Source organism: Rana temporaria, chromosome 11 (assembly GCF_905171775.1).
Source record: "Rana temporaria chromosome 11, aRanTem1.1, whole genome shotgun sequence".
Lineage (NCBI taxonomy): Eukaryota > Metazoa > Chordata > Amphibia > Anura > Ranidae > Rana > Rana temporaria.
This window is the reverse complement of record NC_053499.1, coordinates 143,054,506-143,075,048: the sequence shown is the minus strand read 5'-3', so window position 1 is coordinate 143,075,048 and position 20,543 is coordinate 143,054,506. Positions and strand designations below refer to the sequence as shown.

The 20,543-nt window shown below is 47.6% G+C and overlaps 1 protein-coding gene across 1 annotated transcript in view; it reads right to left on the bottom strand.

Moving 5' to 3' along the window:
- HYDIN (HYDIN axonemal central pair apparatus protein) overlaps positions 1-20,543 on the bottom strand; it is a 159,070-nt gene that overhangs the window by 40,984 nt on the left and 97,543 nt on the right. Inside the window, exons 39-48 of the mRNA XM_040329299.1 lie at positions 18,852-19,025; positions 18,448-18,671; positions 17,271-17,405; positions 16,203-16,386; positions 7,797-7,938; positions 6,042-6,210; positions 5,281-5,925; positions 3,358-3,582; positions 2,926-3,143; positions 991-1,173 (exon numbers count right to left, since the gene is read on the bottom strand). Of these exons, the coding sequence (XP_040185233.1) occupies positions 991-1,173; positions 2,926-3,143; positions 3,358-3,582; positions 5,281-5,925; positions 6,042-6,210; positions 7,797-7,938; positions 16,203-16,386; positions 17,271-17,405; positions 18,448-18,671; positions 18,852-19,025 (2,299 nt within the window). The remainder of the gene's footprint in view (positions 1-990; positions 1,174-2,925; positions 3,144-3,357; positions 3,583-5,280; positions 5,926-6,041; positions 6,211-7,796; positions 7,939-16,202; positions 16,387-17,270; positions 17,406-18,447; positions 18,672-18,851; positions 19,026-20,543) is intronic.

Below are 20,543 nucleotides of genomic sequence, written 5' to 3'. Positions count from 1 at the left end.
GGGCTCCCATGGGGGCCCACCTGCAGGCTAGCTCCCGAGCCGCACTGACTGCATCCGTAGACACAAACAGTGCGGCCCCGTCCTCCACACCCTTATCACAGGATCTGACTTACAGCCAATGGCTCCCGCTGCTGCTTGAGCTCCTGAGGAAGAGAGGAGAAAGAAGACTGCTGCCAGAAGAGCGCTGGGTCATTGACAGGCTCAGGTAAGTGTTTGGGGGGTTGTTTGTGGTGTGTTTTTTACCTTAAAGCGGTGTTCCGGCCAAAAAATAAAAAAGTAAAAGCCAGCAGCTACACATACTGCAACTGCTGGCTTTTAATAATAGGACACTTACCTGTCCTAGAGTCCCTCGATGTTGGCACTGCAGCTCATATTTCCATCAATTATCTGGAGCTGCCGCCGCCATTGCGGGTAAGTGAACCCGGCAGTGTATTCTTTCAGGTTCACGCCGGGAACCCTACTGCGCATGCGCGAGGCCCCGCTCCTCTATCCTATCGGCCCGGCGGTCAGGGGGAGGAAAAGGGAGCCCCGCAGTGACATCACAGGCCGCGGCCTGGACTCCCGGAAGTGGGAAAGGATACCTGTAAAAGACAGGTATCCTGTCCCCCCCAACAGGTGCCAACTGTGGAACCAGAGGGGAAAGAAATCAGATGAGCGGACTTTAGGGTGGAACTCCGATTTAATGCAGGGAATGTATTAAGGTATTAATGTAAAAAACACTCAAGCATTCAGAACCACTTTTACCTTGGTCAGAGCTGCACAGTTTGTTTTAATTCACATCTGCCTCTTACCTGCATAGGTAGTTTTTTGGTAATGGTGAACTAACCCTTTAATCCTTCCATGTATATAACAATCCTTACAAGGAATTATGTATTATTCTAAAAAGAATGATACAGTGTTCATTACAATGATACAATGTTCATTACAATTATGTGAAGGTTCATATGTCCCCATGTAGATCTGTCGGTCCTCCCATTTATTGACACTTACTTGGGGTCCTGGGTGATTGTAGGAAAGGAACAGATGCCGCGGCAGTACATCTGGTACCTGCGGCGGGTCCCAACAAGCTCAAAGTTAAGGGTTTGGTCAAAGTTCCCAATATTGTTGGACTGGAAATGAATGCGCAGTAGGACTTGTCCTCCAGCCGGGACCACCCACCGGAACAATCCTAGCCTGGAAACAGGAGAAGATGCGACTGTTATGTACATTCTGCTGTTGCAGTAATGAAACAAGCAGCTACCAATCACTGATGATTTACAGCACAATGATCAGTGCAGAGATGATAGGTATTATAACACATTGACATTTGATCAATACATCGCATTATGCTGCCTACTGGGGTTACCCGAGACTGTGAAATCACCCATTTGCTACTTAGAACACTATACTGGTATTATCACTGTATTTTCTGTATATTTATTTAATTGCTAATCTATGGCGTAAGACACATACGCTGTATTCTTTCAAAAATGTAATATTATTATTATTATACAGGATTTACAGTATATAGCGCCAACAGTTTGTGCAGCGCTTTACAACATAAAGGGAGACAATACAGCAACAATTGAATTCAATACAAGAGGGTTAGGCGGGCCCTGCTGCGGCGAGCTTACAATCTAATAGGGAGGGGCTGACATATTTGTCGATGTGTGGTAGAGCTGGACCTACTTGGGGGAGGTAAACCCATAGTATGTTGTATGTAGATCTGGTTCAAGTTCTAAGCTGCTGCCTCTTTGATCACAATGGAGAAATCGCCCATCAGAACATCAAACTGTAGATATGTGCTCGAAAATTCATATAAAATTCTTATTGAATGTCAGTTACAGTCTAGGGGCCATATTCTGAGTAAAGTTACGATGGAGTATCTCAGGATACTCCATCGTATCTCTCTTTTTTGGCCAGTGTATCTATGCGAGTGATTCTTAGAATCATTTTCGCATAATGTTTTTCCTTGGCTCTTATTTCATGTAAATGCTTTTGGTGGGGTACCTATTCTCTAATGTACGGACGTGCTGCGCCACGTCGAATATGGGTAATGTTTGAGCTCTGGAGCTCTCTACGTGTACTGTCATTTTGGTTCAATAAAAACCTTTTGTTTGAGAAAAAAAATAAAAAAAAAAGAATAATTTTCGCATAGATATGCTGAAGATCCGACATGTGTAAGTCACTTACACTGTCGGATCTTAAATGTAATTACTCCGCCGGCCGCTAGGTGGCGTTTACGTTCAGGTCTCATTTGTTTATGCAAATGAGCCTGATACGCCGATTCCCGAACAAATTTGCGTCGCGTAACCGTCGCTTACGTCGTTTGCGTAGGCGTAAGGTTACCCCTGCTATATGAGGGGTAACCTTACGCCAGTCCCACGTAGGCCATGTTAAGTATGGCGTCGGGTCCGTGTCGTGTTTTCCCGTCGGGTACGTCGTTTTACTAAGTCGTTCTTGAATACGACTTTACGTCAATGACGCACACGTCGGCGTCATTGATGTTTTATGCCAAGAACTGGAGCATGTGCACTGGGCTATTTTCAGCCCGGCGCATGCGCAGTTCGTTAGAATCGGGGGCACGCTTAATTTAAATAGAAGCCGCCCCCTTGGATATACGCAGGGATACGCCGGGCCAATTACACTCCGCCGCCCCAAACTACGGAGCAAGTGTTTGGGGAATACAGCACTTGCTCCTGTAGGTTGGGGCGGCGGAGTGTAAATGGCTTACGCGCTGCCCGCCTACTTTCTTCAAGAATATGGCCCAATGTGTTTCAGAGGATGAACTCCCCCCTTCTTCAGGGCTTACATAATGATTTATAAAAGTTGATCAAGGCAGAGTTTGCAGAATAGCCTGAGTTGGGGCTATATTGGGGATGAGTCTCAGTGTCAAAGAAACAAGAATGACAAAATGGCAAAAAAAAAAACAGAACGTTATCTTACTTTTGGATTTTTTCCTGCTGGGTCTCTCCTGCCAGGCTGCTGAGCTCCTGCTCAGAGACGGGTGTCCTGGCACCAGGTGGTGGTGGTGAACGGCTGTCCTGGTTCTGCTGGTTCTTACGGAGAGAAGTAGAGCGCCGCTTGTCCTTCTGGCTCTCTCGGCCTGTGTCTCCACCTTTCTCTTTCCTGCTGCGACTCTTCGTAGGTGTCACCTGCTCCTCCTGCGATCACACATAATGAAGATCTCCTGATACAGCTATACTATATCTATACACCTGATACCTCTACAGTATCTTTACAACAACATATTTCATATGTTTAGTCTACTCCTCATAAACAGCAAAATATTTCAATAAGACATCTCTTCTCGTAGAATGTGAGATCCTACACTGGTTTGCCACCCAATGACACACAGTGGTAGAGCTGTCTTCTCACCTTTAATGCTGAGTTGGTCAACATCGGGTCCGGCTCAAGCTCTGCATCCTTCTTCTCTTCAACAATTACATTGGGGTCATCTGGGGAGGCTGCTATAAAGGTGAAGTGGCTAAGGGTCTCCTGGTCAACAGGTTGTCCCCTCCTGTCTGGGAATGGGATGACTGAGAAGATGTATGGAGGTGGGATTGGAGGACCAGAGGGGCCTAGGCCAAAGCCTTCAAGGAGCTGTCAGAAGGAAGAAGATATAAATACAAAGACAGAATAAAGTACAGATTGCCCAGATTAGAGTGTCATCATTGGCTTAGTGACTACTACCTAGGATCAGGACGGTACAGAAACAAGCCATTATATACAACATATAATATACTGTTTTAAATTGACACCATGTGCTCACCCTGGCTCCCATGCCATAGGTTTGCCTATCCCGCATAAGAGGTGGATTTTTAAAGACAAATTAAAAGAAGAAACAGCTGGAAGTATTGTTTTGCATTGATTTGTAAATTTATGAGGGACAAACAAACAAAGTAGACTTCCAGCCTCAACTTAACTAGTACTAAAAATGCCCCCCCCCCCCCCCAACACATGTTGTAACCTGTGTAAAAAAGATGTAGATACTTACCTATTCTCAACCAGCTTCATTCTGATCACGTGATACACTCTATTAGCCAGCAGCGGCTGCAGGGGAGAAGGCACTCAACAACAGCTGGAAATACCTGGGAGCGGTGAGATTACCCATAGGCTCCCATGTCCCAGCCATTGTCAGCGCTCATTCCTCTTCCATGCAGCCATCACTGGCTGACACAGGGGAGCCAGATCATGTGACCAGACCAAAGCAGACACAGGGTAGTCAGCATAGGTCTTGGTGGGGGGGGGGGGGGGGGGGGGGCATTTAAAGACTAGTTAGGTTTAGGCTGGAATTCTATCTTAAAGTAGAACTATAGACAAAAAAAGATTATATTATATATATATCACAGTCTTTCTGCCGTCTGTGTCCCATTGAGGAGATTACCGTCACTTCCTGTCCCATAGCAAAAACAGGAAGTGAGAGGAAATCCCTGCAAATTAAGGCAATCCCTTGAGGCTCCAGGTAACTATTGTGTTTCCCCCGAAAATAAGCCTGAGTCTTATATTAATTTTGGCAAAAAAAGACACAGTAGGGCTTATCCTCGGGGTAGGTCTTACTATGTAATGTGCTGTCTTCTCTCCCTCTCTCTGCGTGAAAGGAATCCCCAGTGTGAACTGAGTTAAAATGCTTGTAAAATCCTATAATCCACTCTATTACAGTATTATATAATGTACAATGTGTGTGTTTCTGTAATATAATTGTGCCAAATACCTTCGTTATAGCGCCGCTCTGCGCTTCTGTGACCCACCGGAGCTCTCTTCCCTTCAATTATATTACAGAAACACACACATTGTACATTATATACTGTAATAGAATGGATTATAGGATTTTACAAGCATTTTAAACTAGGGCTTATTTTCGGCTTAGGACTTATATTGCAGTCCTCCTGGAAAATAGCGATAGGTCTTATTTTCGGGGAAAGAGGGTAGAACTGGTGTTCCTATTATTTTCTGAAGCCAACTCACAACTTGGGATTTTCTTTTACTTTTACTTTCAATGATAATACTAAACAGGGCAAAAAGAGAGGATGAATCTCCCTGATTAGGGCAAAGACAGCAATAAAAACTCTGTCCAAAAAAAAAAAGGTTTTGTGTTTAGTTATATTTTAAATCCTGGGTGTGCTAAAATTAGTATAGAAAAGGAAACCTGGAGCTGACCTTATTTAATAAGATATTAACAAAATATTACAAAGATAAATAATGGGCAGTGGCTAGTCAGAACATAGACTGTTGGTTCCTGGTTGATTGTTTCAGGTTACAGCTCTTTTAATGATGCGTCTTACAGATGAGCGCTCTCACCTCCTCCACTGATGGCAATGTCCCGCTCCGTAAGATCTGCTGTTCCATTGGCTCCTGGTTTCCGGTAACTTGCAGGTCATAGCAAGGGATTCCCACCTCTGTCCTCAAAAGCTTCAGATTGTCCTCGTGACTCTCCTGGCCATCCTGCTCTGTTACCTGGCGCATTCCTGCCTCATCCTCCATATTCTTCATCTTCTCCATTTTTTCCTTCTCCTGACGTTCTTTCTCAATCTTTTCTCTCTCCAGTTTTTCCTGCCTTTCTCTCTCGCGCTCCTTACGGTACTTCTTCCCAGAGGGGGCGTGTCGCTCAGGAGCCGGCTCTTCGCCCTCACGCTGGCTGTCCTCTGCGGCAGGAGGTGGCAGAAGGATGCCTTGCACTCGGTCCCAGAATATGAGGATGTGTGAGATCTCCTTCTTAGAGGACTCATAGTTGCTGAATCTCTGAATCAACTGTTTCTCGCTGTCACTGAGGGAATCGTTCTCAGGGTCCTCAGACATTGTCACATGCTGGGCCGTGTCTTTATTCCTCTTCTTCTTGGTGTCCTCTGCATCATTGAGTGCAGAATCTGATCTTTGAGTTAGGACTTTTCTCTCTACTCCATAGTCCAGATGATGGTCTGGCTTCACTGTCAGTGTGTTTGTAGCCTGGGAAACAGGAGACGTATAGATTATATACACAATATATATGCAGACTGGTCTAGTACCGCATATTTCTTACTACATGAAAGCCATATGTGCCAAAGAGTCTGAGGGACCTGCACCTGTTTGTTCCCGACTTGGCTCTTCTTTCCATCTTTCTCCTCTTTTCCAGAATTCCGGCTCTTTCCTCTCTTCATCTTTTTCTTCAGGTCCTCTTCTTCTTTCTGCTTTAACAGTTCCTCCTGCAGCTTTCGCTCCTGTTCCTCTCTGGCCAGACGGTCCTCCAGCTCCCTGCACCCCAAAACAGGAAGACTGGGAATTAGAGAGGGTTGGTATGGCGGAGAGGGGAGAGAGAAATAAATAAACAGAGGGAGAAGTATACTGAAAGAGACAGAGGAAGGGTTGGACAGAGAGGGAGGAAGAGAGTGAAAGAGACAGAGAGGAAGAAGAAAGGGCGGGAGAGAGAGAGAAGTGGGAGAGAGAGGGTGGGGAAGACAGAAAGGGACAAAGGGCAGAGGTAGGAATATACTGAAAGAGAAAGAGAGAAAGGAGAAAATAAGGGTGGGAGCGAGAGGAAAAAGAGAGAGAGAGATATAGGTGAAAAGACACTGAAAGAACGGGAGAGGAGGAATAAAGGGTGGGAAAGAGAAAGAAAGAGATGGGTGATGGAGAAAATAGGATTTTTGTACTCACCGTAAAATCCATTTCTCTGAGTTCATAGACGGACACAGCCTTCATTGACATTAGGGTTATGCTTCTTCCTACCAGGAGATCTCATAGTAAAAGCGGATATAACCCCTAATGTCAATGAAGGCTGTGTCCATCTATGAACGAAAGAGAAAATAGGATTTTTGTACTCACCGTAAAATCCATTTCTCCGAGTTCATAGACGGACACAGCCTTCATTGACATTAGGGGTTATATGCGCTTTCACTAGGAGATCTCCTGGCAGGAAGAAGCATAACCCTAATGTCAATGAAGGCTGTGTCCGTCTATGAACGGAAGAGAAAGGAGGGGGGATTGAGACAGACAGAGACAGAGAGAAAGAAAGAGAGAGACAAGTCAAAGGGAGATAGATGCTAAAATATAAAGAAAGGAGGGACAGAAAGAAAAAGAGAATTAGAAAGAGAGAGAGAGAAAAGGAGAAAGAAAGAACGAAATAAAGAAATAACGATACAAAGAAAGAAAGAAAGAGAGAACGAAAGAAGGGTCAGAGGAAGAGAATTAGAAAGAGAGAGAAAAAGAGAAAGAAAGAAAGAAAGAAAAAGGTCAGAGGAAGAGAATAAAAAAGAGGGAGGAAGAAAATTAGAAAGAGAGAGAGAGGAAAAGAGAAAGAAAGAAAGAAAAGTCAGAGGAAGAGAATTAGAAAGAGGGAGAAAGAGAATTAAAGAAAGAAAGGAGAAAAAGAAGAGCATAAACAAAGAGAGAGTGAAAATAAATAGAGAAGAATAGAATAATAGGGAAGAAAGAGTGAGTTGGGGAGAGAGGGAGAAAGAAGAAGAGACAGACAGAGGGAGGAAAACAATGATGTAAGGAAAAGAAGGCAAAGAGACAGCGAGGAGAGAGAAAATGTCCAGAATGGAAGAGAGAGGCATAGGGAGAGAGAGTTGGTGGGGGAGAGAAAAGTGACTTAGACTGAGAATATCCCTATAAGATAGGAAATTTGGACGATTAATCCTTACTTACACGGGGTGTACATCACTGTACCCCCATGGAAGTCCATGTTTACTTGCATGGGGATGCACAGGTGTGCATCCCCATGCAGGCAGTCCCATTGATATAAATTGAAACACATGGGTTGAATGGGCACAGGAGTACAGTTACGCATGCCCCATGTGAACAAGACCATAGAGAGAAGCAATAAACAAAGACAAGACCTTTTCTTGCGTTCGCGCACTACTTGCAAACGCAGTCCATCAATACGCTCTCGCTCTTCGGCTGGTAAGCGATCGTATTCTTCTTCATCCATGTCCTCCATGATGGCTTTCTGCTCGGCCTGAGCACGCAGTTCTTCCTGTTCTGTTTACAAACAGCCAACAAAAAAAAAAAAATTCAGTCTCAGTAAAACAAGGACATTGTATTGCAAGGAAGACCACAGGGAAGATGGTGTCCTTGGAAGAGCAGGTAAAGCAGAGATTCCCACTTTCATTAATGACAATTAAAAAAACTAATGAAAACAGTATATTGGCCTCCACTCTACAGCAGGAATAAAAAACACATCCTATGCTGCACCCTAGACAGAGTGACCCCTAAGGTTGGAGTAAAGATGAGGTTTAATGTTGATAAATGTAAAGTTATGCATTTGGGGGCTAAGAATATGCATGCATTATTCATACTAGGGGGGGGTTACAGCTGGGGGGATCCGTAGTGGAGAAGGATCTGGGGGTTTTGGTAGATCATAAGCTCAATAATGGCATGCAATGCCAAGCTGCGGTTTCCAAAGCGAGCAAAGTCCTTTCTTGTAATAGGAGAGGTATGGACTCCAGAGAGAGAGATATCATTTTGCCCCTGTACAAATCATTAGTAAGACCTCACCTGGAATATGCAGTTTTGGGCACCAGTTCTCAAAAAGGATATCAGGGAACTGGAGAAAGTGCAGAGAAAGGCAGCCAAACTGATAAGAGGCATGGAGGAGCTCAGCTAAGAGGAAAGATTAGAGGAACTGAATTTTTTCACTCTTGAGAAGAGGAGAATAAGGGGGGATATGATCAACATGTACAAATATATAAGGGGTCCATATAGTGAACTTGGTGTTAAGTTATTCACTCTAAGTTCATCCCAGAGGACACAGGGGCACTCTTTACATCTATAGGAAAAGAAATTGAATCTCCAAATACGGAAAGGTTTCTTCACAGTAAGAGCTGTGAAAATGTGGAATAGACTCGCTGCAGAGGTGGTTCTGGCCAGCTCAATAGATTGCTTTAACCACTTAAGGACCAGACCAATATGCTGCTAAATGACCCAAGGGGTTTTTACAATTTGGCACTGCGTCGCTTTAACAGACAATTGCGCGGTTGTGCGACGTGGCTCCCAAACAAAATTGGCGTCCTTTTTTCCCCACAAATAGAGCTTTCTTTTGGTGGTATTTGATCACCTCTGCGGTTTTTATTTTTTGCCCTATAAACAAAAATAGAGCGACAATTTTGAAAAAAATTCAATATTTTTTACTTTTTGCTATAAAAAAAATCCCCCAAAAACATATATAAAATTTTTTTTTTTTTTTTCCTCAGTTTAGGCCGATACGTATTTTTCTACCTATTTTTGGTAAAAAAAAATCGCAATAAGCGTTTATCGATTGGTTTGCGCAAAATTTATAGTGTTTACAAAATAGGGGATAGTTTTATTATTTTTTTTTTTTTACTACTAATGGCGGCGATCTGCGATTTTTTTCGTGACTGCGACATTATGGCGGACACTTCAGACAATTTTGACACATGTTTGGGACCATTGTAATTTTCACAGCAAAAAATGCATTTAAATTGCATTGTTTATTGTGAAAAAAAGGATTTTTGTACTCACCGTAAAATCCATTTCTCTGAGTTCATAGACGGACACAGCCTTCATTGACCTTAGGGTTATGCTTCTTCCTACCAGGAGATTTAGGCAGAATTCTACAGCACTTAAAGTGTTAAAAACCTTTCCTTCATGCCGCTCCTCCCAGGGGGCGTGGCTCCCCCAGGCATAACCCACACCCTGCTTTAGCAGCCTCAGTTCGTAACAAGCAGTACAAACAAAGGAGGGGTGGGTGCTGTGTCCGTCTATGAACTCAGAGAAATGGATTTTACGGTGAGTACAAAAATCCTTTTTTCTCTTTCGTTCATAGACGGACACAGCCTTCATTGACCTTAGGGACGTCCCCAAGCAGTGTCAAAAAAATTCGAGGGGTGGGAAAAATAACACAGCAAAAACAGGTTACACCCCAAACAAAAACCGGAGTTACTCAACGGAGGAACTCCAACCTTAAACTGCCGCCTGTAACACCCTGCGGCCAATGGAGGCATCCGAAGATGCACTCACATCCACCATATAAAACTTTGAAAAAGCGTGGACCGACGACCAGGTCGCAGCCTTACACACCAGTAACACAGAGGCTTGGTGTCGGAAAGCCCAAGAGGCCCCGATCGCCCTGGTCGAATGCGCCATGACCCGAAAGGGGGGCGCCCGCCCTTCAGGGCATAGGCCTGAAGCACAATCCGTCGGATCCACCTGGAAATGGTGGCCGACGAAACTGCCAGGCCCTTACTGGGACCGGACACAGACACGAACAGCGAGTCCGACATCCGGAACGGAGCTGTCGCCGACAAGTAAACTCGAAGGGCCCGAACCACATCCAAAGAATGTAAAGTGGCCTCCTTCGGGTTCTTCGGCTGAGGACACAAGGATGGAAGAACAATGTCCACATCCAAGTGAAAAGCCGAAACGACCTTAGGGAGAAAAAACGGCTGCGGCCGCAGCACCACCTCATCCTTACGGATGACCAAGCAGGGAGCCTTGCAAGACAAGGCCACCAGAACAGACAGACACCCGTCTGATCGAGGTAATTGCTACCAGAAATAAAATCACCTTTTGTGACAATAAAACAAAAAACCTCCCGAATGTCCTCAAAGGGAGCATCCCGAAGCACTGAAAGGACTAAATTCAAGTCCCATGGGGGTAATGGAGGGCGCACCGGAGGGGCCACCTGCCAGACCCCCTGACCCAACGCACGCACCCAGGAGTGCTATGCCAAGGGTCGCTGCAAGTAAAAAAACAGCCAGAGCAGAAATCTGGCTCCTAACCGTACGTAAGGCGAGAGCCTGAACCACTCCCTGCTGCAAAGACAGCAGAATCCTGTACACAACGCATGTACGAGAGTGCCAGTTCATCTCCCCACACACAGAGAAGTAGGCCTTCCATGTATGAGGAAAAAACCTACGTGAGGTAGACCTCCGTGCAGGCAGCACGGTAGAGACCACCGAGCCCAATAGGCCTCGGTCCTTAAGCCCCTGGCTCTCAACAGCCACGCCGCTAAGGCCGGTGGCTGTGAAACAGGGTGGAAGATTGGACCCTGTAACAGAAAATCAATTCCCAGGGGAAGACGCTAGGGGGCGTCTGCCAGCAGACGCACCTGGTCCGCGTACCAGAAGCGACGCGGCCAATCTGGGGCAATCAGGACCGATAGAATCCCTACAGCTTCTACTCTGCGCAGCAGGCGAGGAAGAAGCTTCCGAGGAGGGAAGGTGTAAAGTAGGCGACAGCGACCCCAAGGAGCCACCAACGCGCCTGACGCGTCCGCCCACGGGTCCTTAAACCTGGCCACGAACCGTGGCACCTACCGATATAGAGACGGGACGCTAGAAGGTCCACGTCCGGAGTGCCCCACTTTCGGCACAGATCCCGAAACACCTGCGGGTGGAGAGACCACTCTCCTTGGCCCAGTGCAGTGCGACTTAGGTAGTCGGCTAGCCAATTCCGTATTCCCGGAATGTACCCGGCCGATAGAGCCGGAACGGACCCTTCGGCCCACCGAAAGGATGCGCGCGACCCCCGTCGCTGCAACAGAACTCCGTGTGCCTCCCTGATGATCAACCTACGCCACGGACGTGGTGTTATCGGACAGGATCCTGACCGGTCGGCCCTGTAGATCCAGGGACCACCTGCTAAGGCAAAGCTTGATTGCTCGGAGCTCCAGAACGTTGATCAGTAGGCAGGACTCCACCTGAGTCCAGTGCCCCTGGGCTGACTGGGTGCCCCAAGCGCCCCTCCCCAACCGGAGAGGCTGGCATCCGTCGTGACCACTGTCCAGTGGCCTGCAGAAAAATGACTTTCCGGCCCGAAGCACCGGAAACGCCAGCCACCATACCAGGGGAGACATGATCAGATGACTCAACTGAATCTGGTAATCCAGAGATGACGGAAGCTAGTCCCATCGTGACAGCAGTTCCCTCCGTAGTACCCTGGCGTGGAATTGGGCATACGGAACCGCCTCGAAAGAGGCTACCAACTGACCCAGAACCTTCCTGCAGAATCGCAGAGATGACCGCTTCTGGGTCGGCAACTGCTGCACAGCAGATAGCAGAGTCTGAAGTTTTTCCGCTAGGAGAAAAACACTCCCGCCCCGGAGGAATCCAGGACCAGTCTCAGGTATCCCTGAGACGGAATCAACCCTGATTTCAGGACAATCCAGAAACCAGCCGAACACTCGGAGAGCCTGACACGTGATAGACACGGCTCCACCAATGCAGAGCTCGAAGAAGCTCGTAGGAGAATGTCGTCCAGACATCCCATGATAACAAACCCCCGCTGTCACAGCCGGGCCAGTATCGGTACGAGCACCTTGGCGAAAACCCGCCGAATGGGAAGGACACCATTGAAAATGGTCCCCCCCGACCGCAAAGCACAGAATCTCTGGTGGTTTGAGGATATGCAGGTACACGTTCATGACATCCAAGGATGCCAGAAAAACCTGACAAAACAAAACGAGGGACTTGAGGCCCAGGATCGACCGGGCCCCATCCTCCATGGGGACACAAACAGAATGGAGTAAAACCCTGAGACCGTTCCAACGAGGGAACTGGCACAATCACTCCCCTGACCAGAAGATCCTGGACAGCCCCTGACGGAGTCAACCGGCGAACCGGAGGAGGCCAGAAGCCGGAGGGAAAAAACCTGTTTGGCAGACAAGAGAGAAACTCAATCTTGTACCCCAAGGAAAACACTTCGCAATGCGAAGCCAGTCTCCCACCCGAGACACGGGCGGGAGCAGACCTTCAGGCGGAAGCAGGTATGTCCGCAGACTTGTTAGGCATGCGGTATCCGGTGCGCTGCTACCCCGCAGCGGGGATTCAAGCACCATGTAGACCTACCCCCACCGCACAGGGCGAGCGAAAAAACGCTCGGAGGTAGGCAAGGAGGGTCCTTGCACAGGGCGAGGTCCCTAGCCCTTCCCAAACCGTGGGAACAGCATGCGCTTACCACCTGTGGCATCCTCAATGATGCCAGTCAGGGAAGACCCAAAAGGACCGTTCACCCTTAACGGTGATCACCAAGGCCACCTTAGAGGTCCTTCTTCCAGCTCCTGCAGCAGGAGCTTCGCCCTTTTAGTCGGGGCCTGCCAGGGCCCCGGCCAGAGCCGGCCTCACCGCCGAACCCACCACCGTGAATAGGGAGCGGGCCACGGCCTCCACTCTCCTATCAGCGGGATCCTGAAATGCAGGAGCCCCTTCCACAGGCAATGTGGTGGCCTTGCGCAGTCTGGACACAGGGGGGTCCACTGGCGGAGGAGAGACCTACTTATTTTTTTTTTTTTTTTTTTTTTTTTTTTTTTTAAAGCCCCCCTCAAGGGGGTAACGGGTTGCAAAGTTTTTTGACAAACTTTTTGCGGTGCATCCCATTCCTTGTATAACATATAGTCCAAATAAGGAACACAAGGAAACACTTCAGCGATGCGTGGTAGTCTGCTGGTACTGACACGGAGGTGTCTCCGCCACATCCTCAATTTTTAGAGCCTCACGCACCGCAGAAACAAGAGCTCCAACAAATTCTTGCCAGCAACTGACTGCAGCAGAGTCATCCTCACTATCCATAAGGGTTAAAACCCGCAGCCTCTGACATAACAGAACCAGAAAAAAACAGCGATTCTGTGTCATCCCCAGAAGCAGGCTTCAGGGAGGGGGCGCTTTTTTACCCCCCATCCGGGCACTAGCTGCTTCAAACCTGGCAAGAAACCCAGGACAGCCAACATAACAGATGTGGCAGGGGGAGGGGCGTTAAGGGTTAACTCAGGCATAGCTTGAGTTCCATAGTGTCAGCGCTGAGTCACCCACCCTGCAAGGCAGGACAAAAAAACCCCACTGGTCACCTCCTTGCTGCTATTGCAGAGCATGGGGGCCCCCGGTATTCACCACCCCACCCAGCTGCAGAGGGAGCTGAAAAACCTCAGGTGTGCTCTGATGTGCTGACTGTGATGTGTATTCACCTCATGGAAGATTCACAGCACTAAAACTGTAAGGCCGGGTACACACGGACAAACATGTATGGTGAAAGCGGTCCGTCGGACCGTTTTCACCATACATGTCTGCCAGAGGGCTTCTGTACGATGGTTGTACACACCATCGTACAGAAGTCCGCGCGTAAACAATACGCGGGGCGTGTCCGCGGTGTCGCCGCGTCGATGACGCGGTGTCGCCGCGACAATGACGCGGCGACGTGCGCGGCCCGCCTTTAAAATGCTTCCACGCATGCGTCGAAGTCATTCGACGCATGCGAGGGACGGCGGGCGCCTGGACATGTACGGTAGGTCTGTACTGACGACCGTACATGTCCGAGCGGGCTGAATTCCAGCGGGCTGTTTTAAAACAAGTCCAGGAATATTTGTCTGCTGGGAAAAGGCCCGGCGGGCAAATGTTTGCTGGAATTCGGCCCGCTCGCGCCCACACACGACCAAACATGTCTGCTGAAACTGGCCTGCGGGCCAGTTTCAGCAGACATGTTTGCTCGTGAGTATGGGGCCTAACAGCACTAAAACTGACCAGAGGCTGTGTCGAGTCATCTCAGGGAAGAATCACATCGTTACCAAGGAGATTTCCAAGACGGCCGCTGTCTGAGGTAAAAATTACCTCATAGAACACAGCAGCACTGACTGCTTTGTCTGTTACCTCAGAAAAGAATCACAGCGTTACCAAGGAGATTTCCAAGACGGCCGCTGTCTGAGGTAAAAATTACCTCATAGAACACAGCAGCACACAGCAGCACCCCCCAGAGTAACAACACAGTCCCCCTAACAACACACGGGCCCCGGTGGTAACAAAGAAAACCTAGGAGGCCCCCCTTCACAGCCACTACCCAGTCAGGGGAAGGAGGGAGAGGAAGGGGAGAGAGGAAAGCAGGGCGGACCCTCAGTCGACCTCCCCAGGGAAACCACCAGCCAGACCACTTACCTGAGTAAGGGGCCACTACTTACCTGTCCTGCGACTACCCGGCTGGAGGTATCCCAGACAGAACCAACGTCCGTAAACGGCATGGCTGTCGGCCAGACACACTGTGACAAAGCCATAGAGACCGGTCATATGTGTGCCCTAGAACCAAAGTTCCCCGGCCGCCCCTGGAGCAATGGGGCCTGTCGTGGACGTCCCAAAGCTGAGCTGAGGGCCGGCACACGCTCGAAGGCCGAACATGGGGGGACTACAAGAGTCGAGGACCCAGCCTGTCACCCAGTCGGCTGTTGATAGAAGAATCGCAGGATTCAAAAATGCAGGAACAAAATAATAAAAAAAAGCGAGAAAAATCGCCAGAAAAAAACTCCAGAGTCCAGGAACTCCAGAGATAGCCTTGACCTCCTGTCGTTAGGCAGAAAACAAACTGAGGCTGCTAAAGCAGGGTGTGGGTTATGCCTGGGGGAGCCACGCCCCCTGGGAGGAGCGGCATGAAGGAAAGGTTTTTAACACTTTAAGTGCTGTAGAATTCTGCCTAAATCTCCTGGTAGGAAGAAGCATAACCCTAAGGTCAATGAAGGCTGTGTCCGTCTATGAACGAAAGAGAAATGACAGTTGCAGTTTGGGAGTTAACCACAGGGGGCGCTGTAGGAGTTAGGGTTCACCTAGTGTGTGTTTACAACTGTAGGGGGGTGTGGCTGTAGGTCTGACGTCATCAACCGAGTCTCCCTATAAAAGGGATCACTCGATCGATACGCCGCCACAGTGAAGCACGGGGAAGCCGTGTTTACATACGGCTCTCCCCGTTCTTCAGCTCCGGGGAGCGATCGCGACGAGGCGGCTATAAACGAATAGCCGCGCCGTCGTCCCGGATCGCTCCTAAAGCCACGGGAACCGCCGCATGTACCGGGGGGGGTCCCGATCGGACCCCCGACCCACGTCAAGCAGAGCACGTACAGGTACGTACATGTGCCTGTCCGTGCCATCCTGCCGACGTAAATGTACATGCGGCGGTCCGGAAGTGGTTAAGAAAAGTCTGGATTCTTTCCTAAATGTACATAATAATATAACTGGGTACTAACATTTATGTAAAGTTGATCCAGGGAAAATCCAATTGCCTCTCGGGGGGTTCAGAAAGGTTCTTTTTTTCTTCCTGCTGTGGCAAATTGGAGCATGCTCTAATGTTTTTTTTTGCCTTCCTCTGGATCAACTGTGGGTATAGAATTTGGTATATGGGATTGTACAACATTTTTTCTTTTATTTATTTTTATGGTTGAACTAGATGGACTTGTGTCTTTTTTCAACCTGACTAACTATGTAACTATGTAATGTGGCCACCACGTGTCTCCTCTCTATCTGGGTGTCTCATACCTTCCTCTTCTCTCTGTGCTCTCTCACGAGCCTTCATGCTGTTGTACTCTTGCTTCAGATTGATGAGATATATATGCTTGCGATTATTTAAAGCCTTTAGAATAATGTGTAGAGCTGTGGGTGTGTTACGGGCATACAGGGTATCCAGGCCATCAAAGACCACACCACGGGAACAGTCATTCAACTGCACAGGAAAAAAACAAAGAGGTAAGTCTAAATTCTGTCCTCTAGTGGTCAGTCTGTACTGGTCACCCAGCAGTCAGCCTGCACCTGACACCAAGCAGTCAGTATGTACCTGTCAACCAGCAGTCAGTTTTCGCCTCTAACTCAATGGTCAGCCTGTACCTGTCACCCAGTGGTCAGTCTGCACCTGTCACTCAGCAATCAGTCTGCACCTGTCACTCAGCAGTCAGTCTGCACCTGTCACTCAGCAGTCAGTCTGCACCTGTCACTCAGCAGTCAGTCTGCACCTGTCACTGAGCAATCATTCTGCACCTGTCACTCAGCAGTCAGTCTGCACCTGTCACTCACTCAGCAGTCAGTCTGCACCTGTCACTCAGCAGTCAGTCTGCACCTGTCACTCAGCAGTCAGTCTGCACCTGTCACTCACTCAGCAGTCAGTCTGCACCTGTCACTCAGCAGTCAGTCTGCACCTGTCACTCAGCAATCAGTCTGCATCTGTCACTCAGCAGTCAGTCTGCACCTGTCACTCAGCAGTCAGTCTGCACCTGTCACTCAGCAATCAGTCTGCACCTGTCACTCAGCAATCAGTCTGCACCTGTCACTCAGCAGTCAGTCTGCACCTGTCACTCAGCAGTCAGTCTGCACCTGTCACTCAGCAATCAGTCTGCACCTGTCACTCAGCAGTCAGTCTGCACCTGTCACTCAGCAGTCAGTCTGCACCTGTCACTCAGCAGTCAGTCTGCACCTGTCACTCAGCAGTCAGTCTGCACCTGTCACTCAGCTTGTACCTCTCACCCAGCAGTTCTTTTACACCTATCACTCAGTGGTCAGTCTTCACCAGTCAATTGAAAAATCAGTCTACACTTGGTCACTTGGAACTCATACCTGGAGTCGATCACTCAGGATCTCTATCAGGAGGTCATCAGGTAGTACACAGCTCATCAGTCCTTGTTCTCCGGCCACACTTGCACTCACACTCAGTCGTCTTTGTGACGGTCCTGGAAGCGGTGAGCTCCCAGCCTGTGATAACATGTATAGCAGAAAATCTTTTACATTGAAGGAAGGACTGGATTACATAATACCAATAAGCAATTTTTCAGGTAATGCTTCCATAGAAATATAAGTAAATAACCCTTTGCAGAAAAAAAATGGGACTTCTGGGTAATGTAAGAAAAAGCCCCACCCACTGGTAGCTAGATTCAGAGAGAGTTACGCCGGCGTATCAGTAGATACGCTGTCGTAACTCTGAATCTACGCCGTCGTAAATCTAAGCGTATTCTGGAAACCAGATACGCGTAAATTAGGCTAAGATACGAGCGGCGTAAGTCTCCTACGCCGTTGTATCTCAGGGTGCATATTTACGCTGGCCGCTAGGTGGCGCTTCCGTTGTTTTCCGCGTCGAATATGCAAATGAGCAAGATACGATTCACAAACGTATGTACGCCCGTCGCAATTAGTTACGCCGTTTACGGAAGACATACGCCGGCGTAAAGATAAAGCTGGTTTCTAGGTGGCGCAGCCCATGCAAAGTATGGACGTCGGAACAAGCGTATCTTTTTACGTTGTTTGCGTAAGTCGTACGCGAATAGGGCTGTGCGTAAGTTACGTTCACGTAGTAGGCAGTGTTCGGCGCATGCGCTGTTCAATTTAAACGTCATTTATGTGGGGTCATGGTTTATTTGCATAAAACACGCCCACCTCAACACAATTTGAATTAGGCGGGCTTACGCCGGCCCATTTACGATACGCCGTCGTAACTTAGGACGCAAGTGCTTTGTGAATACAGCACTTGCCTCTCTAACTTACGGCGGCGTAGCGTATATGACATATGCTACGCCTGCCTATCGTTAGGCAGGTCTTACTGAATCTGGCTATGGGTGTCTAAAACATTCACATGGCCTTAACCAGAATGCTGACCCATGCACAGCACTGGTTTCATCTAATGAGCCTCAACAACATGGGCAGAAGTGTACAAAGAACCAAGAGGAAGACTTATTTTCGCCTTTTTATTCTATTGATGAAAGGTAAAGTAAAGCTGGTAAGATGAGTCATAGGCACTTACCAATGACATTGGTGGCTCAAACGGGTGCTGCTGCTTTGTCCTGGCTGTTTGGAGACTCTCCAGTTTACTTTTTCCTGTCTGCAGACTGGTCTGATTACCACGGGAGACAACAGATTGTGGTGCAACTCTAACCTCTGCACCTTGCCCTCCCTCGGCTGTGTGTTTAGCCACGGCCTCCATGCTGAGTGCTGGGTGCCCGCCGGGAATATCCACTGCCTGGGAGGCTGAGAGACAATCTGCGATCAGTCATGCATGAAATTCTGCAGAAATGGTTCTTCAACTCTGACTATTAGGATTTAAAAGTCTGAATCTGATTGTTGGAAGTTAACATCGACAGTTCTTTTTTCCCATATACTTATAATTGAGGCTGCAGCTACTAGCCCAGACAAATGTGATAGACTTACCCGTCTCCTCGGCTTCTTGCTGCAACTGATCCATGGCCGCCTTTGCACACAATTGTCGGACCCTAAGGCCTGCTCGGCTGTTCCCATCAGAGATTGCTTCCATCACCACCGAGTCAATGGACAGACAGGCCACGCTGTAGTGCTGGGCCAGAGCCAATGCTGTTGAGGACTTGCCTGCATATAACAAGAAAACAGACTTTATGCCCCAGATAGATCTACCTAAACACGTTCCTAAGATATCCACATGCCAGAACAGAAACAAAATGGGAAATGCTGGTAGATAATGAAGCTTTTCAGGCACAACTTCCCTGTGACAAAATTTTACACAAGACAATCTCTAAGGGAGCCTACCCTGTAACTGGTATCCCTTACTCTGGTTCAAAATTGGACCACCACCACCACACCAGTTCCACTCTGGGGATTTGGGGTTTTTCATTAGCTTCAGATGTCTCCAGGGGGATGTTTTCCCAGCTCAGCAACTGTGTCTTTATCCTAAGCTCAATGCAAACCTGGTATACTGTTTGTATGGGTGGAAGATGACTCAAGCCTTGCACCCCCCATCCCAAAACTAGAATGTTCAGGTAGAACTTTTTAGGTGCACAAACAATGAACACTATTAAAAATGTACAAAACCATTTATTTATTTCATTAAAATCGATAATATCTTATCTAGGACCCATACATCTGCTATGGTCACCTATGAGCCGCATCCCTGTTGTATACATAGAGGGAAAGCTACAACACATACACAGAAGATTTTTCTCCTTATAATTGCATTTTCTCCCATAAATGGTTATCAATGCCAAAATACTCCTGAAGAAGCCATGTTTATGGCGAAACATGCAGAGAATGTAACATCTGTAGCGTTATTGAATATCGATTGAGCCAACCACTGTTGAATTATACTGCACTGTGATTATCAGTTTGATTAAGCAACATCTGTAGCTTTATAGATGTTGACTAAACCAATATAATCACCGTGTAGTATCATTCAACAGTGGTTGGCTCAATCGATATTCAATAAAGCTACAAATGTTACATTCTCTACATGTTTCTCCATAAAAAAAGGCTTCATCAGGAGTTATCGTAGCATGGGTAACCATGTTGAAGGGATGGAGTCAAAAGGAAACCGCCGGGGCTATTTTCCTTTTGTTGTATAATATCTAATACAATCCTAACCAGGGCTTTTTTTCAGGGGGAACTTGGGGGAACTCAGTTCCACCACCTCTTGCTCAGACCCTTTGGTGCCTGCTCACCACAATCACTTGTAAACACAGAAGTCTGGTTTCTGTGGTTACAAGTGACAGCTCTGCACTCTGTGTGTAACCCCCCTGAACTCTGTACTCTGTATGTAATGCAATCCTGGTATTTAATGCCCCTTTAAGACCCTTCTACTGTTTGTGAAATCTGAACGGGTCATGGTTGAGTTCCTGCACCTATTTTCTGAGAAAAAAAGCTCTGATCCTAACTATATGGAATAGCAAGCATGTGAAATGATGAAAAATTATGAGAAATTCTGAAAGTCACATGAAAAGCTGTTTTCAAATAATACAACTAAAGCTACAGACAACCCAACTCCCCCGATGGCGGATGTCCTAGATACTGTTTAACACGTTGGGCTGTCCCAAGGCCCATCCACCATTATATCATTCATTCAGTTCTGCACTCTTATTAATTACACTGACACATGGT